This window comes from Candoia aspera, chromosome 2 (assembly GCF_035149785.1).
Source record: "Candoia aspera isolate rCanAsp1 chromosome 2, rCanAsp1.hap2, whole genome shotgun sequence".
Classification (NCBI taxonomy): Eukaryota; Metazoa; Chordata; class Lepidosauria; order Squamata; family Boidae; genus Candoia; species Candoia aspera.
In genome coordinates, this window is record NC_086154.1 from 74,425,759 (window position 1) to 74,445,507 (window position 19,749).

General features: G+C 37.7%; 1 protein-coding gene across 3 annotated transcripts in view; it reads left to right on the plus strand.

Moving 5' to 3' along the window:
• ADAMTS2 (ADAM metallopeptidase with thrombospondin type 1 motif 2) overlaps window positions 1-19,749 on the plus strand; it is a 300,115-nt gene that overhangs the window by 256,211 nt on the left and 24,155 nt on the right. For all 3 annotated transcript variants that reach the window (XR_010067127.1, XM_063292232.1, XM_063292231.1), the window contains exons 11-14: window positions 14,927-15,072; window positions 17,075-17,250; window positions 17,915-18,048; window positions 19,454-19,577. Coding sequence is in view for 2 of the 3 variants with exons in the window: in XM_063292232.1 (XP_063148302.1) it covers window positions 14,927-15,072; window positions 17,075-17,250; window positions 17,915-18,048; window positions 19,454-19,577 (580 nt within the window). In the remaining variant the exon portion in view is untranslated. The remainder of the gene's footprint in view (window positions 1-14,926; window positions 15,073-17,074; window positions 17,251-17,914; window positions 18,049-19,453; window positions 19,578-19,749) is intronic.

Here is a 19,749-nt window from a genome sequence, read left to right on the forward strand (position 1 = left end):
CTAAGGCCTGAGGATGCCGACACGGACCTTCAGCTGCTTTCATGTTTGGTTTTTCTCCATCTTAGCTTGTGACATCTAAGAACAGCTATTTCCCCACTAGTTATTTACAGCAGGATAGAGGGTAACTAAGCCACAGTTATGGTGATACAAAGCCTATCTTCATGTCTGACATGTTAGCACAGTGAGAGCTGGATGATGCTGCAAATCACCGATGTGGAAATGGTCAAGGAGAGAATAGCCGGCTGAGTCAAGGCGGTTATATTTTGCTCCTTGAGAAAGAGGTAGCAGTCAGGTTCTTACTGGAGAAATTTAACCTTAATCCAGAAATGCAGGATAATTACTGGCTGATTTTTAGCATCTTCTTCTTGGGCACAGTGCTTAACCAAGAAATTGCCAACTAACACTGTGATGAATTTGATTTCCTAAATCCATTTCACTCTGGCTAAAGACCAGATTTGGGGATGACATTCTCTTCACTTTCTTCTCACTTCTTTCTGAGAAGTGAGCTTTGCTTCAGAGAAATGGAGAAGAAAATCTTTTGATTTTCTAAGACCTCTTAATTTTCTCAGATAAAGATACTCCTTTTAACAGCTTTAACAGCTTCACTGGATAAATTATAAGCGCCTGGTCTGTGATGGAATGGTATTACATGTATTGGTCTCCTTTTACATATTTTTTCTGTTATTTTTTAATGTTTATTTCAATATAATTGCCAAATATTGGCATATTACATTATAAAACTATAATGTAAAACAAACAGACAAATAGACAAGACGAATATAGTTTATATATAAGAGAATGGGTGAGGGGTAGGGGGGTCCTATTAGTGTTAGTACAATTTTTTAAAGTAAAGTAGATCAACTATTAAAAAGAAGAAAACAATTTTGCCCTTTTTATTTTCATTCAGTGTGAATCTTTCCAAAAAAATGTGCATTTCAGAATGGGTCCTTCATCTGTTCTTTTACATTTAATCCTACTGAGATACTACCATATTCAATTTTCATAAATCTTGTGACAGTGTGCCTTTTAACAGCATGAAATTATGATGCCTTTGCATCAGCTGAAATAACTTCCTGTGCCTTTACACAAACTTTCGTGCAGCCAGTGGCTACCTCTTTACTACCCTAACTGTGCAGCCTTACATCTCTCTTCTGTGGAGTAAGCCCAATGTTGAACTCTTGGTATAAAAGTTCAGTCTTCATGAAATGTTACTTCCATTGGCATGTTTTTCTAAGAAATGAGAACATTCCTTTTTCAGGTAAAGGAACAATTTGACTGTTGTATCTCTCAGTTACTCTCAGAATAGACAGCTATGTGCCTCAAACTCTGGACCATTTCACACATTGCAATGAAGCACACCTGGTCTTACCACATATGTAAGGTCAGTTCATTGAAAAGTGTATCTTAATAATGTGGTGCTCTTTTTTGGTCACATTCATATGCCACATACAGGTGTTTGTTTATACCATAGTAGAGTTTAGAAATATGAAATAGGTCCAATCAGATCTGGTTTTAAATTAAGACTGAGCCAGAAAGATTCTGGAGTTATCCTCTTAAAAATGAGGATCTTCCAGAATGGGTGGAATTAATCTAAATCCTTCTGAAGCATTGCTAGCAATTTGTAAATTCAGAGGATGGTACAGAGCATTAAGCACGCCTGCACAACTTAGTAACATTTTCATCATGCTCCTCATATACCACTGGATGCAGTTTTGCAACTGGCATTTCTACCTTTTAATTGCAGAGAATTATTTTACCATCACTCTCAGTCATAGGAGATGGACCCAAAGTTATATATCATTGAATCCCTTCAGTATTTAATTACTCTTTGCTATGCTATAACCTGTATGAGTTCACCAAAATCCACAGAGGTTTTGGCCTGTAGGAACATTTTTTGCTTGTGTGTTCTTCCTGAACCTTTCCTTCTGTACCAGTCTGTTACCTAACTTTTTCCTCTATTTCTTTTGCTCGAACATATGGCAGTTATCAAATAGGGAAATGTATTGGGAGAGAAGAAATGAGGAAAACGTTAGTTGTGAATTTCACAACTGAAGTCAAGCTCATGATCATCAAAGGAGGCTCCTTTTAAGTTCAGGATCTAACATTACCTTGCCTTCACTGCTGCAAGAACTGTTTTGAGTTGTGCTGGGAGGGATAAGATTAAGGGGGAGCTCAATCCATAACCCATCCAACATTTGATTCATTACAGAAGAAAAGAATTGTGGCCTGAGGCAAAGGAAAAGAATTATTCTTTGCTCTTCTCCACTCATTTCTATGTGGATTCCCATGTAAGTTTAATTTCTCCTCTTAATAGTTAAAGATTTAAATATAAGAATACCATAAAGGAAATTAAACAAGGGATTTTTTTTGCTAAAGGCAATCTGAACAGTCCAGATGATTTCCCTCTGAGAAAGCTGACCTCAGCTTCTCCCAGACATGGAACAGATGGATAAATATGTGCTGTGTTAGTCACCACAGAGACAGATCTTGGAGTATTAGAGAGACATTGCAATGGTTTCCACAACCTTTTATGACAGGTTTCACACGCAATCATTCTTTGCAGATTAGCAGTTGCAGTGGGAATGACTAGATTAGTCAGTGCATAACTATGTCATGAAGAGACAGAGAAATATTACCTTTTTGCAAACAGGATTTGACCACAACATTAAAGATCTGAATATCATTAAACATTAAAACCTGGAGTGGAGGGGAATTTCAGATACTTCCTGGCAGACTGTAATTACATTAGGTAGGCTGGAATTTATTTCAGTAAGATAAACCATTTAAACACCTGTCCCCATATGCATTTGTAGTGTAACAGCATTCTTAGATCGGCCCATTACACAAATGGAGCTGTTTATGTTAAGAAATAATCTGACAGAGTCCAGTTTATATCAGTCATAATGTGATATGGTTAAACATTTATTCAGCAATCTTGGCTACCTATTACCTGGTGCTGTTAAAGCAACAGAAATATCTAGTGTACAATTATTAGCCCCATGAAGTCCAATTTGCATGATCCTCAGTGATCATCTGATAATTTTGGCATACCTACAACAGTCATTCATTATATATGACTGATTCTGCTGTAAAAATTAGGAATCATGAAAATATGGTTTTAATTTAATTCAATTCACTTGATAGTTTTATCCCAACTATGCATTACAAAAGTATCTCCACTGAAATGTAAATGTTGCCTCCAAGTGTTGCTTTCTTTGTTATATGATGGTTTCAAAAGTCAGGATCCTATTAACAACATCTGGTGAAGCAATTCAAATAGGAAACATCTTCACCTAACAACATCATTCTTCCTTTTTTCAGTCCAAGGCTGGGGAAACTGAATGGATGTTTTTAGTAAACAGGAAATCAGGGAACTTTGTTCCTTTTTCTCTGTTGCTGTATAAAATCGGGATGCTTTGAAGATTTTGTATGGCATTATCTCCAGGGCAACTGATAGTCTCCTTGACAGTCATAGGGCATAATTTTCTGTTGCCTTAACTATTCTGATGCCTTATTACTACTTTACTGTCCTTTGGTTAAACTTTTGAACTTTGATAGCTTTTATAGTAATAAAGGTACCTATCTGCCTCTCTTACTTACACACACACATTATAGTTGTTTGAACATTTAAAAAAAAAATCTATGAAAAGAGGATCTACTTAAGAAAAATAAATAATTGCCTAGGTCCAAACCGTATCCATTGGAAGGTTCTTAAAGAATTCAAATATGAACCTGAAAAAATATACAACTTCTCTTTAAGATTGCAGTCTGTTCCCAAAAACTCCAATTAATAATGGAACTCCAATTTTTAATGAATGATCCATCTGTTATATTTCTTGATGACCTCAAGGAGGCACCCTATGACTGGTTTCATCCTGTATTGGGACTCATCAGGCACAGGTAGCCTCTATTTTATGCTATGGAGATATGCCTTTCTTTTTCTCTGTATGCTCTCAGACTAGAAGGCTTATGGTTATACATTTTGTCATTATTATTGCTGGGCTTCATACTAGAGATCTTGAGACCTCCCTGCCGAGGGGTGTGTGCACTTGTATGTTGTAGTTTTATAAGTTGTTATTTACTATTGACCACTAGGAGGCATTATATAATTGGTTTCATCCATTATATAATTGGGAACATCAAAGCACAGAGAGAAAAAGGAAGGCATATCTCCATAGCATCTAATGATCAATCTACCAGAATGATACATACAGTCTACCTTCTCTTCAGCTCTCAAAGTAGAAATATACTACTAATATTAGTAGGAGTAAGAGTAGAGTAGTAAGGCACATGCTGCTATGAAAAATGAGCTTGATATTGGAAAAGTTCAGAAAGACACTATAGATATTAGATTAGACTTGGCAGGTGCCCAGTATTGGAACAGAAGAAATCATGTAAAAGTTAAATGTATCAGAAAGAGTGTAGAAAAGACCGATTTAATTGGATATTTTATCTTCAGGGTTAATGACCTTATGATGGACTTGCAGCTTTCAAACAAAGATGCAGAATGTGCCCATAGAGTTTATTCTCCTAGGCTCACCTTGCAAAAGCCAAGAAATGTCATAATAAGATTCGAAAGGCTTGTGTGAGAGTCAAAATTGAGCAAAGAATTCATGAGCTCAATGAGATAAACTGAGATAAAGTTGTTATTTTTTTAAAAAGATATTAGTCCTGCTATGTTATGGAGAAGGAAAGCATTTAATCACCTTACTGAACAATTATCAAAAAGTGGAATACAGTACAAATGAGGGTTCCCTTTTAAATTAATCATATTTAAACTACAAGGAAGGGAGTCTGTCTCAACTCTTCATGAGATGAACCGTGTCTGAACAGAGCTGAGGAATGCTCCTTGCAAGACTAACAGAGGATGACCTTGGACATCGAGAGGACTGGTGTAACTCTTTAAGAAGAGAAGATGAAAGGACCATGTGTAGTTAAGGAAGTGTAGGAATACTGATATAGAAGTGTTTAATATTAGTTAGGAGTTAAAGGGAAAAAAATAAGGGGAATGGCTACAGTAATAAATTTGTAAAAGTTAATATAGATTGGTTGGAAAGGGGGAGACTTGAACCCAACATTGCACCCTTAGATCAAATGGAGGATTTATTTTATCCTCTGAATAAGATGTTATGAATTGATAGGAATTCCGTATGCATGGTCTGAGAGGGCTAGCCAGGTTAAAATGGCGTGGTTGAATGACTTGGGAAATGTGGTCAAGGTGGAATAGGGAAAAAAAAAACCCAGGTTGATCAGAAAATAAGTCCCAGAGCTTTTACTGTTCCAGTTTGCAAATGTATTTTCTTATACATCGTACTTTTGTTAAGCAACACGGGAACAGCAGAAGCATGATATGGAAATGGGTAAACAATGCATGGTAGTATCTCTGTATCTCAGCAGGTTGGAGGAACTGATAAAAAGAGCTAAAATTAGCCAGTATTTAAAATCCTTTAACCCACATATGGTTATACTACAGGGAACGAGTTAAGTGAGAAAGGATTAGGGACAAATATTTCAGAAAACTTTTTGTTCAGTTACTAAGCCAAGAAGGGCCGCCATTTTATTTAAAGCTAATACAAACTTTAAAGGAGAAAAGATTCAGAAAGATAGGGAAGAGAAGCTCTTTTTTACAATGCAGATAATAAAACTGTAACTTTGGCATGTGTGATGCACCAAATCAGAATCAAACTGGATATATGCAAAGGTAATAAAAGTCTTGAATAAATTTGGCTGGGAAAATCTGACTCTGGGGAATGATTTAAATACCGAGGCAGGTACACCTGGGGATAAAACAGCTTTTCATAAAAATAAAGGGCAACTTTTAGTATCTAAAAAATTGCAGACATTAATGCAAATGTATGTGCTCATTTTTTTATTTTGTGGGTACTATGAATCCTTCAACAAAAGGATTTACATATTACTCAGGTAGGTATCAGTCTAATTTAAGGATAGAGTATATGGGAGCTTCAAAAACATGTTAATTGATTGGTTTGAGCAGAAACTGCACCAATCTGAATTCCAGATCATGCCCCAGTTATTATCGGATATAACTTAGAAAGCTCCCATTTACTCATTTTTGGCATTTTAATTCCAGATTGCATTATAACCTACAAGTGAAACATCTGATCAAGTTTTGATAAACTTTTAAAATAAAAATTGTGTGGAGCAAACAACAAGATGGGGCACCATAAAGGCAGTAATAACAGGCAAATGTATAAACCAAATGAATAGGATCAAAAAGAAAACTACACAAATGATAAATGTATTACATTCAGAAGAAGAACATAGAATGTATGAATACAATATAATAGAACAGGAGTAAATATTAGAAAGGGGGAAAAAGCTGGATATTTCAGAAATCAACAAAATTTCAATCTGATTTTTATTTTTCAAGCAAAAATATTAGGAAATCTCAGGAGGTACTAAGCAGGGCTGCCCACTATCCCCTTTCTTATTTAATCTTGTTGTAGAAACATTAGGAGTAGCACTTTGTGGCAACATTAAGGTAATAACAATAGGAGATGAAAACAGGAGCTGGAATTAATGCACTGCCAGGCTGAACTATATCCAGAGCAGTTGGAAGTCTCCCAGATAGCCTGGTGGCTGCCATTGTTAGCAGTGTGGCTAACAGGGTCAGGACAGTAGGAGAGAGCAGAGATCTCCAGAGTTACGGCCCTTTGTGTGAGGGATCCTAGTTTCTCAGGGTTCCCTATGACTGGAAGGGGAAGTGGAATGGAATGCAAGTTTTCTTGGGACTGAATTAAGACTGCAGTGGTTGGAGTAGAGGAACAGCATGAATTGTGTTATCCTGGATGACATTTTCCTATGAGCCAGGTTAGGAAGAGGGAAGTAGTGAGGGGTGAAGGCTGCCAACACTTTTTAGACCCTTCTTGTTCTCTAAGTGCTGGAGTTAGGTGCTTAACAGGACTGGAGGCAGAGCAGAACAGATTTGAACTGGTTTCCTGGAGTGTGAAGTGAAGTAGCCTGAGGATATCCCCATTAACAGAGAAGGGAACAATGCGGGGATGGGGATTCTAGGGTTTTGATGTAATAGTGGAAGGTCATGCCCTTGCCAATACTCTGTTGGTTTGTGTCAGCCTTTTGAGGTAGTTGAGGCAAGATGCACACCCAGAAGTACTAGCTCTCTTGTAAGATTACATTAACAGAATTTTGCAAGTCTCAAGGAACATCTCTTCCCTCCTTACCTTTACAGTCTAATAAATTAGGGAGGATCCCTTCTGAGACATTTGCCACACTCCCATTCCTTCTGTGGACTCAGCTACTGCTTGTCTGACCATGTCTGTAGCTCTTCCTCCTGTCTTCCAAGGTCATTCCCACATACCATTACAATTTGTAGGGTGGGTAATTGAAAGCTGGAACAGTATGAGTGGAGGTTGATCCCCGTCGGCATCTTGGTTTACTGAGGATCTCAAGGAGATGAACCAGAAGAGGTAACACCTGGAGTTCCAGTGGAGTAAAATGAAAAATGAATCTGACTGAGCCTGGCTACATGCTCAAGTCTGAGTCTACATGATGGTGATATGGGAGGCAAAGTATCATTACATCACCTCCCTTATTGGCCTGTGTGGCCTGTCATCCAACAACTTTGTTTAGGGCCAGCTTGGCTGTTGTGATGGGTTAGCATAGCACATTGCCAAAGAAGTCTTGACTTTTCGTGGCCAGTGTTGGGGTTACTTATTTATTTATGGTTGAACTCATAACTTGCCATAATCTCATGACACTCAGTGATTTACAAGAAAAAAATTAAAACATCTGTGGGTATTTACATTGGAGGGAGGGAAGAGCAACCAGTTAAACTGTTCCTTATTTGTGGGGTACTGCAGGATCTATTCCTTTATCACTTGTTTTTTAACATTTACATGAAATCACTGAGGGAGGTCATCCCTCAGTTCAGGGTGTGATATCATCAGTATGTAACCCAGCTGTACATCACTATCCTGGGCCTTTCATGAGATGCAGTCAATATCTTGATGTAATGTCTTAATGCTGTGAGGGTCTGGGTGGGATGAAACAAGCTGAATTTGAACCCAAGCAAGACAGAGTTACTTGTATTCATCAAGGTTCCTCAACATCTCCATGTTATCTCTTGACAGAATGTATTGCCCCTAGAACAGCAGGTCTGTGACTTGGGGAGTTCTCTTGCACTCACAGCTACTGCTGGATGGGAAGGTAGATGATATAGCTGGGAAGCTTTGCCCAGGTCCAGTTGGTGCACCAGTTGTGGTCCTACATGAGGACCTTGTGATGGTAATTCATGCCTTCATCAGTACATACCTGAACAATTGCAAAGCACTTTACATGGGCCTGCCTTTGAAGAACATCCAGAAGCCTCAATAGGTCCAGAATTATGGCCCATTTGGTGGGTACTTGCCAACACAAACATACTGCGCTTGTTCTCTGGGCCCTGCATTTACCCCCTATTAATGTCCAAGTGGAGTTCAAAATGATAATTTTGGCTTTTGAAACCCAACATGGCTTGGCACCAGAGGGCTTAGAGACCTCCTTCTCCAGTCAGTTTCAATCCACCCAGTTGGGACGTCTTAGGAGAATTACTTATAGACCCTCAATTACATGATGTGGGGAAAGAGGCTCATCAGTGCTTCTCTTCTGTTGGTGCATCTATGGTTGGAATAGCCTCTCTCTAGAGATGTGATCAACCACCACACTTATGGCTTTCCATAAAGTATTAAAAACTAAACTATTTTGGAGAGGCTTTGACAGGAGGAGTTGGAGCCATTGGTATTGACTGTTATTTGATTGCTTATAATTGTTAATGTGTTATTATGTTTATTTGTTGGCTGTTTTTGCATTTATATTGTGGATATTTTAGTGTTATTTTTACCAGTGTATGTAAAGTGATGAAAGTCTCTTTTGACTGTAACAGGTACAAATCAAATAAATACATTTTTTCATTAAGTCACAAGGATAATAATTAGTAGATAAGGTCATCTGGATTATCCAAATGTTTGGATTATTAGTGGATAATTCTCATTTGGATTATTAAATGTTCCAATATAATATAGTTTCATAAAAGGCTGTGGCCAATGTACTCAACATTTATTCAACCTTCTCCAATACAGTACAGTGAGAGGTTTCAGTGAGATGTTCAAGCACATGTTGGACTGCTGTTCTGAAGCCGTTGTGATTGGACCGTGACAAATATTTTCGTTGTTTATTCATTCAGTCGCTTCCCACCCTTCGTGACTTCATGGATCAGCCCACGCCGGAGCTTCCTGTCAATCATCACCACCTCCAGCTCCCCCAGGGATGAGTCCGTCACCTCTAGAATATCATCCATCCATCTTGCCCTTGGTCGGCCCCTCTTCCTTTTGCCCTCCACTCTCCCTAGCATCAGCATCTTCTCCAGGGTGTCCTGTCTTCTCATTATGTGGCCAAAGTATTTCAGTTTTGCCTTTAATATCATTCCCTCAAGTGAGCAGTCTGGCTTTATTTCCTGGAGGATGGACTGGTTTGATCTTCTTGCAGTCCAAGGCACTCTCAGAATTTTCCTCCAACACCACAGTTCAAAAGCATTGATCTTCCTTTGCTCACCCTTCCTTATGGTCCAGCTCTCGCAGCCATATGTTACTACAGGGAACACCATTGCTTTAACTATGCGGACCTTTGTTGTCAGTGTGATGTCTCTGCTCTTAACTATTTTATCGAGATTTGTCATTGCTCTTCTCCCAAGGATTAAACGTCTTCTGATTTCCTGACTGCAGTCAGCATCTGCAGTAATCTTTGCACCTAGAAATACAAAGTCTTTCACTGCCTCTATGTTTTCTCCCTCTATTTGCCAGTTATCAATCAAGCTGGTTGCCATAATCTTGGTTTTTTTGAGGTTTAGCTGCAGGCCAGCTTTTGCACTTTCTTCTTTCACCTTCATCATAAGGCTCCTCAGTTCCTCTTCGCTTTCAGCCATCAAAGTGGTATCATCTGCATATCTGAGATTGTTAATGTTTCTTCCAGCGATTTTAACTCCAGTCTTGGATTCCTCAAGCCCAGCACATAGCATGATGTGTTCTGCGTACAAGTTGAATAGGTAGGGTGAGAGTATACTGCCCTGCCGTACTCCTTTCCCAATCTTAAACCAGTCCATTGTTCCGTGGTCTGTTCTTACTGACCACTGTTCAGAACGTACTGTTCTTACTATTGGCAATTTGGTCCCTAGTTCTTCTGCCTTTTCTAAACCCAGCTTGTACATCTGGCAATTCTCGCTCCATGAACTGCTGAAGTCTACCTTGCAGGATCTTGAGCATTACCTTACTGGCATGTGAAATGAGTGCCACTGTTCGATAGTTTGAACAGTCTTTAGTGTTTCCCTTTTTTGGTATGGGGATATAAGTTGATTTTTTCCAATCTGATGGCCATTCTTGTGTTTTCCAAATTTGCTGGCATATAGCATGTATTGCCTTTACAGGATCATCTCGCAAGATTTTGAACAATTCAGCTGGGATACCATTGTCTCCTGCTGCCTTGTTATTAGCAATGCTTCTTAAGGCCCACTCAACCTCACTCTTCACGATGTCTGACTCTAGTTCACTGACCACACCGTCAAAGCTATCCCCGATATTGTTATCCTTCCTATACAGGTCTTCTGTATATTCTTGCCACTTTTTCTTGATCTCTTTTTCTTCTGTTAGGTCCTTGCCATCTTTGTTTTTGATCATACCCATTTTGGCCTGGAATTTACCTCCGATGTTTCTAATTTTCTGGAAGAGGTCTCTTGTCCTTCCTATTCTATTGTCTTCTTCCACTTTCGCGCATTGCTTGTTTAAAAATAATTCCTCTGGAATTTTGCATTTAATTGGGCATATCTGCCCCTATCACTGTTGCCTTTTGCTTTCCTTCTTTCTTGGGCTGCTTCTAGTGTCTCAGCAGACAGCCATTTTGCCTTCTTGGTTTTCTCTTTCTTTGGGATGTATTTTGTTGCTGCCTCCTGAACAATGTTGCAAACTTCTGTCCATAGTTCTTCCAGGATCCTATCTACTAAGCCCAGTCCCTTAAATCTATTCTTCACCTCCACTGCATATTCCTTAGGAATATTAGTGAGCTCATATCTAGCTGATCTGTGGGTCTTCCCTAATCTCTTGAGTCTGATCCTAAATTGTGCAAGAAGAGGTTCGTGAACTGAACTACAGTCACCAGGCCTTGTTTTTACCAACTGTATAGATGTCCGCCACCTTTGGCTGCAAAGGCTGTAGTCAATCTGATTTCGGTGTTGTCCATCTGGTGAAGTCCATGTATAAAGCCGTCTCTTAGGTTGTTGGAAGAGAGTGTTTGTTATGCAGAGTGAGTTGTCTTGGCAAAATGCTATCAGCCTATGTCCTGCTTCGTTTTGTTCTCCCAGGCCATGCTTACCTGTAATTCCAGGTGTCATTTGACTGCCCACCTTAGCATTCCAGTCTCCCGTGATGAAAATAATACTGACAAATATTTACATACGTACAAGTTCTCCTCAATAAATTCAGGCTCAAAATGTACATTAATAATTGTCGGGAAAAAAATGAACTCACAAACTCAAAACCCATAGCAGATTTATTTTCTGTGCTGTGATGTTCAGCTTCCCCTTCAACTGCCCACTGCCAAGTTTCACACTTTTAAGTCACTGTATAATGTAAACATATTTTGACCTAGGCTATTATACTAGCATATTGAAGAGATTCTCAATTTTACTCAGCTGTTGATCATCCAAATCATGGGTAATGTTTTCTGTGTAACAGGTCTACAAATTAGGGTCTTTTCTCCTGTTTTTATGAGGTATCTGGCACTTCTTTACTTTTTCCCCCTTGCTGAAGTATTCTTCATTCTGTATTTAAAAGATTTTGTATTATGCATCCTTCTCTGCTTTTGCTGGTGGTGGGTGTTTGTTTATCCATATGTTTCACATACAGCTCCTGCCAAACGCCTAGATTTGAAGGCTGCTCAAGTGGCATAACATTTGTTATGGAAATGATTTTTAGGAAAAGTTAGCGAATGATTGTACTTGTTATAGCCATCTGTGGGTATGTGTTTATGCCCAGATCCTTGTACTGACAAACCATTCATGCATAGGCCCTACAATTACAGCCTGGTATAAAGCAGTGATAACATATTATAAAAGTATTTCTAACTGTACATTTTATTAGAGAAGGTTCATATGGATGAGACTGTAACACAGTAAGCCTTCCCAAAAATTATAGTCTCAAGGGGATTGGGCTACAATTCTGACCAATCCTAGCCACATAAACTATGGCCAGGAAGGAGGGAGCGTGCAGACATCTGGAGACCAACGCACTGAGTATAGTTTTATTTGCTTATTTATTTTAAAGACTTATATAGCTGCCCATCTTAAATACCATATCACCTTTTGTGGGCGGCTCACAAAACAATAACAAAAACATATAAACTGTAAAAACTACAACAAACGCTTCTGGTGCCCCAAAGGCAACACACACACACTCACATTCAGATGCAGTGGGTTCCAGCCTCACTCTACCCCAACTCTTCTGGGAAGAGCCAGCTCTTCAAGGCCTTCCAGAAGGCTAGGAAGGTAGGTGGGGACCTGCCAGATTTCAGGGGGAAGGATGTTCCACAGGACAGAGGCTGCCACAGAGAAGGCGCCCTTCCTAGGTCCCCAAAATGACCACATTGAAGGGAAAGGACCTGAAGCGTGCCCACCCTATGAGACCTGATGAAATAAATACCATCCAGGAGAGGTGGTCCCACAAAGGATGGATGGATGGATGGATGGATGGATGGATGGATGGATGGATAGATAGATAGATAGATAGATAGATAGATAGATAGATAGATTTTGTTTCCTAGGCTTCTGGATTCTGTTCCACAATCCAAAAGGAATCTTGATTGTTGCATTATTCCTTCTCTTTTCTCATTCTCTTAATCACATGGTTACTTAGGAGGAGAGGAAGCATTTTCTTTGGAAACCCATTCTAGAACCTATTTCTAGCAATTCATTTTAATGGAGCTATGGACAAAAAAAAGCAGAAACAGAAAAACAGAAACAGTCAGTGTTAAGGCATCTTGCCATAGCAAAACAACAAGGGATTTAAAGATGTGGGACTCAGACACACACAAATATGAATGGATCACATGGTAATTGGGAGCACTTGGCACTGGCAAAGCTTAGCTTGGCAACAGAGAATAAAAAGACAAAAGATGGTGTTCTTATAGGAAGGGAGAAGAAGGATTTCTGAATCAAGGAAGGAGGTAAAGCAGAGAGGGAAAGAATCATATATCTGCTTGGGAATGGAGCCCTGGGTCAATTCAATACCATTTTATTCCTTAGCAGTTGCTAAGGAGTGGGGGTCGTGGAAGGGATAAAGGGCATCCAGATTCAATACCAGACTGGGGTGCCTTTGCAAGCTAGCCAGATATGTCTGCCAGCTCCTTCTAGAACATAATATGCAGGGGGGTGGGGGGCTGCTTGCTACATACCGTGTTTTTACCCTTACCAGAATATTGAAGCTGCGGAAACATCAGGTCAAATTGGGGATACAGTCTGGGGTATCAATAACAGGGAACTCTACTCTAGAGATAATTTCATCTAGATCCAATCCATAACCATTTCTAGCGAGAGAGAACCCCCATTAAAAAAAAATCTGCACACTATTTTTGTGTTTTGAAGTCTATGTTTAAATCAGGTAGCCATTTAAAAAAAAACTACTGTATCTATATGTTCACATAATTCATAGACAGACAGAAGAAACTTTAGTTACATACATCATAGAAATATCAAAATAATTATTGCTGCTAATGTCCTCTGAGGTCATAAATGCTACAATACAAAGAAATATTCCTTTTTCCCTCCTGCTCACTATAAGACCCATATTAGCTGAAGCCCTTTTCTCACTTGCTGTTGTAAAAGCTTTATCTCAGCCCTGCAATTACTTTTTTCACAATTTCATTTAGAATTCACTCAATGCAACTAAGAAAAAAATGTAGATTTCAGCTGATGAAGCATTACTACTCTGACTTGAATTAAATAAAATCCATTTGTGTGGGGTAGGGAGCAACATTGCATCGTACTGATGTAATGTGGGTTTAGCTTGACTCTGTTTGATATCACTGTGAATATAATGGACCACATCAAACTATACCTTTCCCCCAAAACTGACCTGTAGAGAAGCAATAAATACCATCTTATATGATTATTATAGTGAGTATATTAATTTTGGCTTTTCTCAAATTCTTATTTTTGTAAATCTGTCAGGTTAGGGTCATCAAAATTTAGTTTCAAATTTTGTTGACACTAAACTTGGGAATTATTTTGGCCCAAACAGAAATATTTAGGTTTGTGATTTTGCTTGTTATACTCAACTTTTCCAAATAATTGGTTGTAAACAGTAAGATAATGCATTTTAACATAGTTTTTCAAGGATATTACACTTTTCACATATTTCCCTAGTATATGCTTTTGAACTGGCAGACTGCCCTGAAAATTTGGAAAAGTGTGAATGTTGAATAAGAAGATCAATTTCTTCTCTCTCCATTTTACCACTGTCTCATTGACACATCTCTCTCCCCTGAAGTGTCTCTGGGTCTACACAGGAAATTGACATGGTACAAAATGGGCAGGTTTGATTTTTTTCTTTCTGGAGAATCAACTACATAACTGAAGGAAACTATATCTAGGGTTACAGATGAGTAGGTATGAACTGACATGCAGTAGACCAAATCAACGGTAAAATATCATAAACTCTAGCAGTATATTTTTTTCAATGGTGGTAGTTCAAACATCCAGTTCTGAATAATGTTTTATCATTTACAAGCATATATGAGAAACTAATGGTTTCTTTCAGATTAGTAAACTCTATTTAAATAGCAATTCCTTTCTAAGCTCAGTCACTAAGAAAACAATGTTTATGACTTACAAAAATATGCATACCTGTATATTTTTCTCTTTTAGCATTGTTTTAAAGGTCACTGTATCTGGTTAACTCCAGATATACTGAAGCAAGATGGAAACTGGGGAGCATGGAGTAAATTTGGTTCCTGTTCCCGAACTTGTGGAACAGGAGTGAAATTCAGGACACGCCAGTGTGACAATCCTCAGTAAGTTGAACCTAAGCAAATTATGCTCTTTGGTGATGAATTTCGTTACAGATGTCTTTAATGAATTTAAAATAATATTGTTAAACTATCATAATATATTTTTTTAAAATTGCTTAGTTATGATTAAGGCCTCTGCCTTGCTCTTGAATTTGCTTCACTGAGAACATACTGGATAGATGAAATAGCATAGATCATACAAGATTATTGCATGCTGTATTAGGACATGCAATACTATGTTGTTTTCTTATTGTCATTATTTTTGAAAGAATTAATTTGAGGAGTTTAAGATGTGTGATTTAATGGATTTTAATCTGTTTTGCACCCTGCTTAGGAATTATAATGAAATGCAAGTAATCGTAATAGTAGTGTAATACATTTTATAAATAAATATTGGCTAAGATCAAAGATAACCCTGGTGTACTTTTGCCCAGTCACTGCCTTTTTTTCTAATAGGCATTCTGCATTCAAGTTTATAAATTGCAGAAGAGTTTAAGATGCAAGTTGTCCAAACAGCTTGTGTTAAAACAAAAAAGACTTAATGGGTTTTGTGTCTGTGTGAGACTTCCCATTCTAATATAAGAAACTTATATGTGAAAGCTTATTGTGGCATTTGGCTGAAATAATGAAAAGATTAAGTACTTTTTATTCCCACTAAAATGTTTGCCCTATTAACTTCAAGACTGGTATGCATTCAGATCCACACTTATTTCATGCTTTCACAAGGCAGTTCCGTTGATTTCACTGGAAGGAACAAATTTATACTCACAATGGATTTCTCAGTCCCAAATCTGATCACAAAGCTATAATCAATTGTTTGAAATGAGTCATGAAATCATTTTATAAGCATCATGCTTTTGTGATTACTAAACCAAGGATGACATAAGAGAAGTTTATTTTTGCCAGACAGCGAAACCACTTCTTGAGCATTCAGGGGTTTATAAGAAATCAGTACCACTTCTAGTGCTATTTTTAAAAAATCTTTCTTATGGATTCTTCATATAAAGTAACACATTAGTATAAAACAAAACCTAAAAACATCACAAAAAGCAACATGAGAAAATGAAGACATAAGTAAAAAGGTAGTAAGATAAATATTTGATGTATAAAAACCTTGATAAATTACAGTAAGATTTAGGAAATTAAATTAGCCAAGCAATAAAACAGAAAATATTGGACTGAGTACCTAACCTATTGAGGACATATCATGATCACTTCTAGTACTATATTAAAGGTTTCATAGTTGATGTGTGCATGTATTAGGGTATTTCTTCTATCCTACAAGATAGAATGAAATCCAGCCATATTTAATTGAACAGAGATCTCTCTTATCTGCTAACAACTGCCATGATTGCAGTTGGGCTGGTTGCAATGGGTATACATTTAAGAAATAAAGAACCTTTTCCTCTTCCCTCCTGCTAGATCTCCCCACTCCCACTAAAAAGTAACTTCTGACTATTCCCCAGCTTTCCAATATGGCTTTTAAGTTTATGTAGGGGTTGAAGAAGGAAAAGGACAAACTTCTCTCACAGGTTTGCTTGTAGGATCTCTTTCATAAGCATAAAACCTACATTGTATCTCACCCACAACTATTTCAGCATTTATATAGTGCATGCTCAGTGTTTCATATTTATGTATCTATAGATGCTGTTAAGTCGTGATTAATATTTCCATATTGCAGATATTAAGACTAAGAGTATGCAACTGTGCCTTGCCTGCCTCTCACATATCATGTGTTCTAAGTGTAGCTTATAGCTATAGAAAATTATATAAATAATTTTATTTAGTAAATTAATCTTGAGATTGAACACAGGGATAGAGAATCCATGGAATTCCAGATATTGTTGGACTACAGGTCCTCAAATCCTTGATTTTTGCCTAGTAGACTTCATGGAAGTTTGAATCCAATATCTGGACAGACACAGTTTCCCAGCTCCAATAAAATGCAGTGGTGTATTATATTATTGATCTAATATCATTCACCAATATTACTTCTTTTTCCTAGCCCTGCTAATGGAGGCCGCACATGTTTTGGGCCAAACTATGAGTTCCAGCTGTGCAATATCAAAGACTGCCCTGAAGATGATGAAGACTTCAGAGAGGAGCAGTGCAGGCAGTGGGATCCTGTTTTTGAATATCAGAACATGAAGCATCACTGGCTCCCATATGAACATACTGATGGTTTGCATAATTTATCTTTTCCATTTCATTATTAGTATAGCAGACCAGGATCACTCTGCCAAATTTAGAAGACTGAAATGTCCTGTATGCAGAAATACTACAATTCCTTAGTATTAACTCTCAGAACATACTGTCAAGTGTTTCTATTTTCTTTGGGGGAGGGCGCTTTTTCAGAAGGATGAGCATGCAGTGCATAGTAGGAATTACCTAGGCTGCTACATCACTCAGCTTAACTTTAACTGAATTGATGTATATGCTAAGCATGATGGATTGCAATAGCAAATAAAACATTTTTATGGGATTGTATTTTAATGGCTGATCCATTTAGATGGTAGAATAGCTTTCTCTCACTTCATGCCACCCAGGCATATTGGAATTTCAATCCGCAGATCTGTAGCCAACATGGCTTTTTGACTCTGCCAACTAGGAATTCTGAAACAGAAGCTATATCTGAAGAGGTTAAGTGGGGAAGGCTGACACAGACTACAAATACCCCCTATTAAACATTTGGTTTTAAGTATACAATATGGCTCTAGAATATGCCTCTAAATGTCTCCCTTTTGGCAAGTTAGAATTTTGGACCTCACCACAAGACTTCCATTGAATTGGCATTTACAAAATAAACCAATTAGAAGATAAATTACCAGAGTATTTTCCCTTATAGCTAAAGAAAGGTGCCACCTGTACTGTGAGTCCAAGGAAACTAATGATGTGGTGTATATGAAAAGAATGGTACATGATGGAACACGGTGCTCCTATAAGGATTTGCACAGTATCTGTGTGCGAGGAGAGTGCCTGGTAGGTTACGTCTATTTCAGGAATTTCTTTTTTCCATTTTCCTATCTCTAAGAATAAGTATTATATTAAAATTATAATGGGATAGTTTCTTCCCTAATTTATATAAAGATTTTATAAACTATATAAATGATATTGAAAATTGATTGATCAGTTGTGTAGTACTTTGCTATTTTATTGGGAGTAGCAGAATATTTTTCAATTTCAGGTACACTAAATCATAATATATACTAATAGTGATCTTAATTCTTGGGAGGCGGCTGTTATATGTGAAAATAACCATTTAAAAGGAAGGTATTTGCAGAAGTGCAACAGTTTTTTAAGAGGAAAAAGTCATTAAGTGGAGAGAAAATTCCCCAGAGTCAAAAGAGAACTAGCTGTGCTCAGCAACTCTAGAATGCTGAGAAGGTTGGAGATGTAAGACATTAAGAAATGAAATGATGTGGTTAGAGATGCATTGCTGTGGTGTGAATGTATTACTTAGTTTAGGAAAGCTCTTGAGCACATCTCTAGGTTTGTTTTTGTTCAAGGAAACAGTGATTTTAATCTACAAGCACGTATGCACTAGACGAGCACATAGACCCAGTCAACTAGACTATTACTTCTTAAACTCTTATTTTAAAACTTGTTTCTTCTTTTAAAAATAGGTGGGAATTTCTGATGCATGTTGGAATGTTCCATGTAGACAGTGTTTAGAAAGAAAGCCTGTTACTTAGTGAATTGTTCATGTCCCGTTTGTGGTACTTTATATGAGTCACTGCATACATGATTTTCTTGTAACACTCTAGCAATTCCCAAAGCTTTACTTACACCCTGAGAAAGATAACCCTGATGTAGATAAACACAGCTTTTCAATGCTTGCCCTGTGATACAATCATTCTAGATACACTTGGGTATAGTTTTCAGCAATTAATATTTAGAACAATACATGTGTTTGGAATATGACTTTGGTTATTCGGTTACAACTATAGTGCTAACTTCATGATGCTGAAGTAAACCATTCCTACTATTCAGGTTTCAAGTTGTCTACTTCAAATAAACCTTTTGTTGGGCTCATTTCCATGATATATTACTTGAGGGTAGACTTGCTGAAGTATGATGTTTTTAACTGAGAGAAAGAAAGAGAAACATATGGTTGTTTTTAGTGTTATTTTTTCAGGGATTATAGATATGAAAATCTAGGTCAAAGACAGATGTGAAAAATATCAAGTATCTACCTAAACTCAAGTTCTGAAGAGTAATATGTTCTTGAAGTAAAGGCTCTGTGGGACTATCAACATACTGTTTGAGGAACATACTTTTCTTCCTGGTTCCTAATACCATATTTAAATGTCCTGATTTAGTGTTCATTCAAAGAAAAGTAAGACTCTTACAAGCAAAAATAATGAATTTTTTTCTTGGATTGCAGAAAGTCGGTTGTGACAAGGTAATAGGCTCATCAAAGCAAGAAGATAAATGTGGTGTGTGCGGTGGAGACAATACCCATTGCAAAGTGGTGAAAGGAACATTCTCCAGGGCACCAAAGAAACAAGGTTTTTCTTATTTAAATATATAAAGAGAATTATGCATTTCTTTACCCCTTTGGGGAGCTTCTTTAAACTGTCCCTACTCCCACAACCACCTGGCTGAATATCATCCTAAAGTAAAGCACGGAAAAATCCCACCCCAAACAGAGAAATGGAAATTTTCAGACCTTCCTATTTC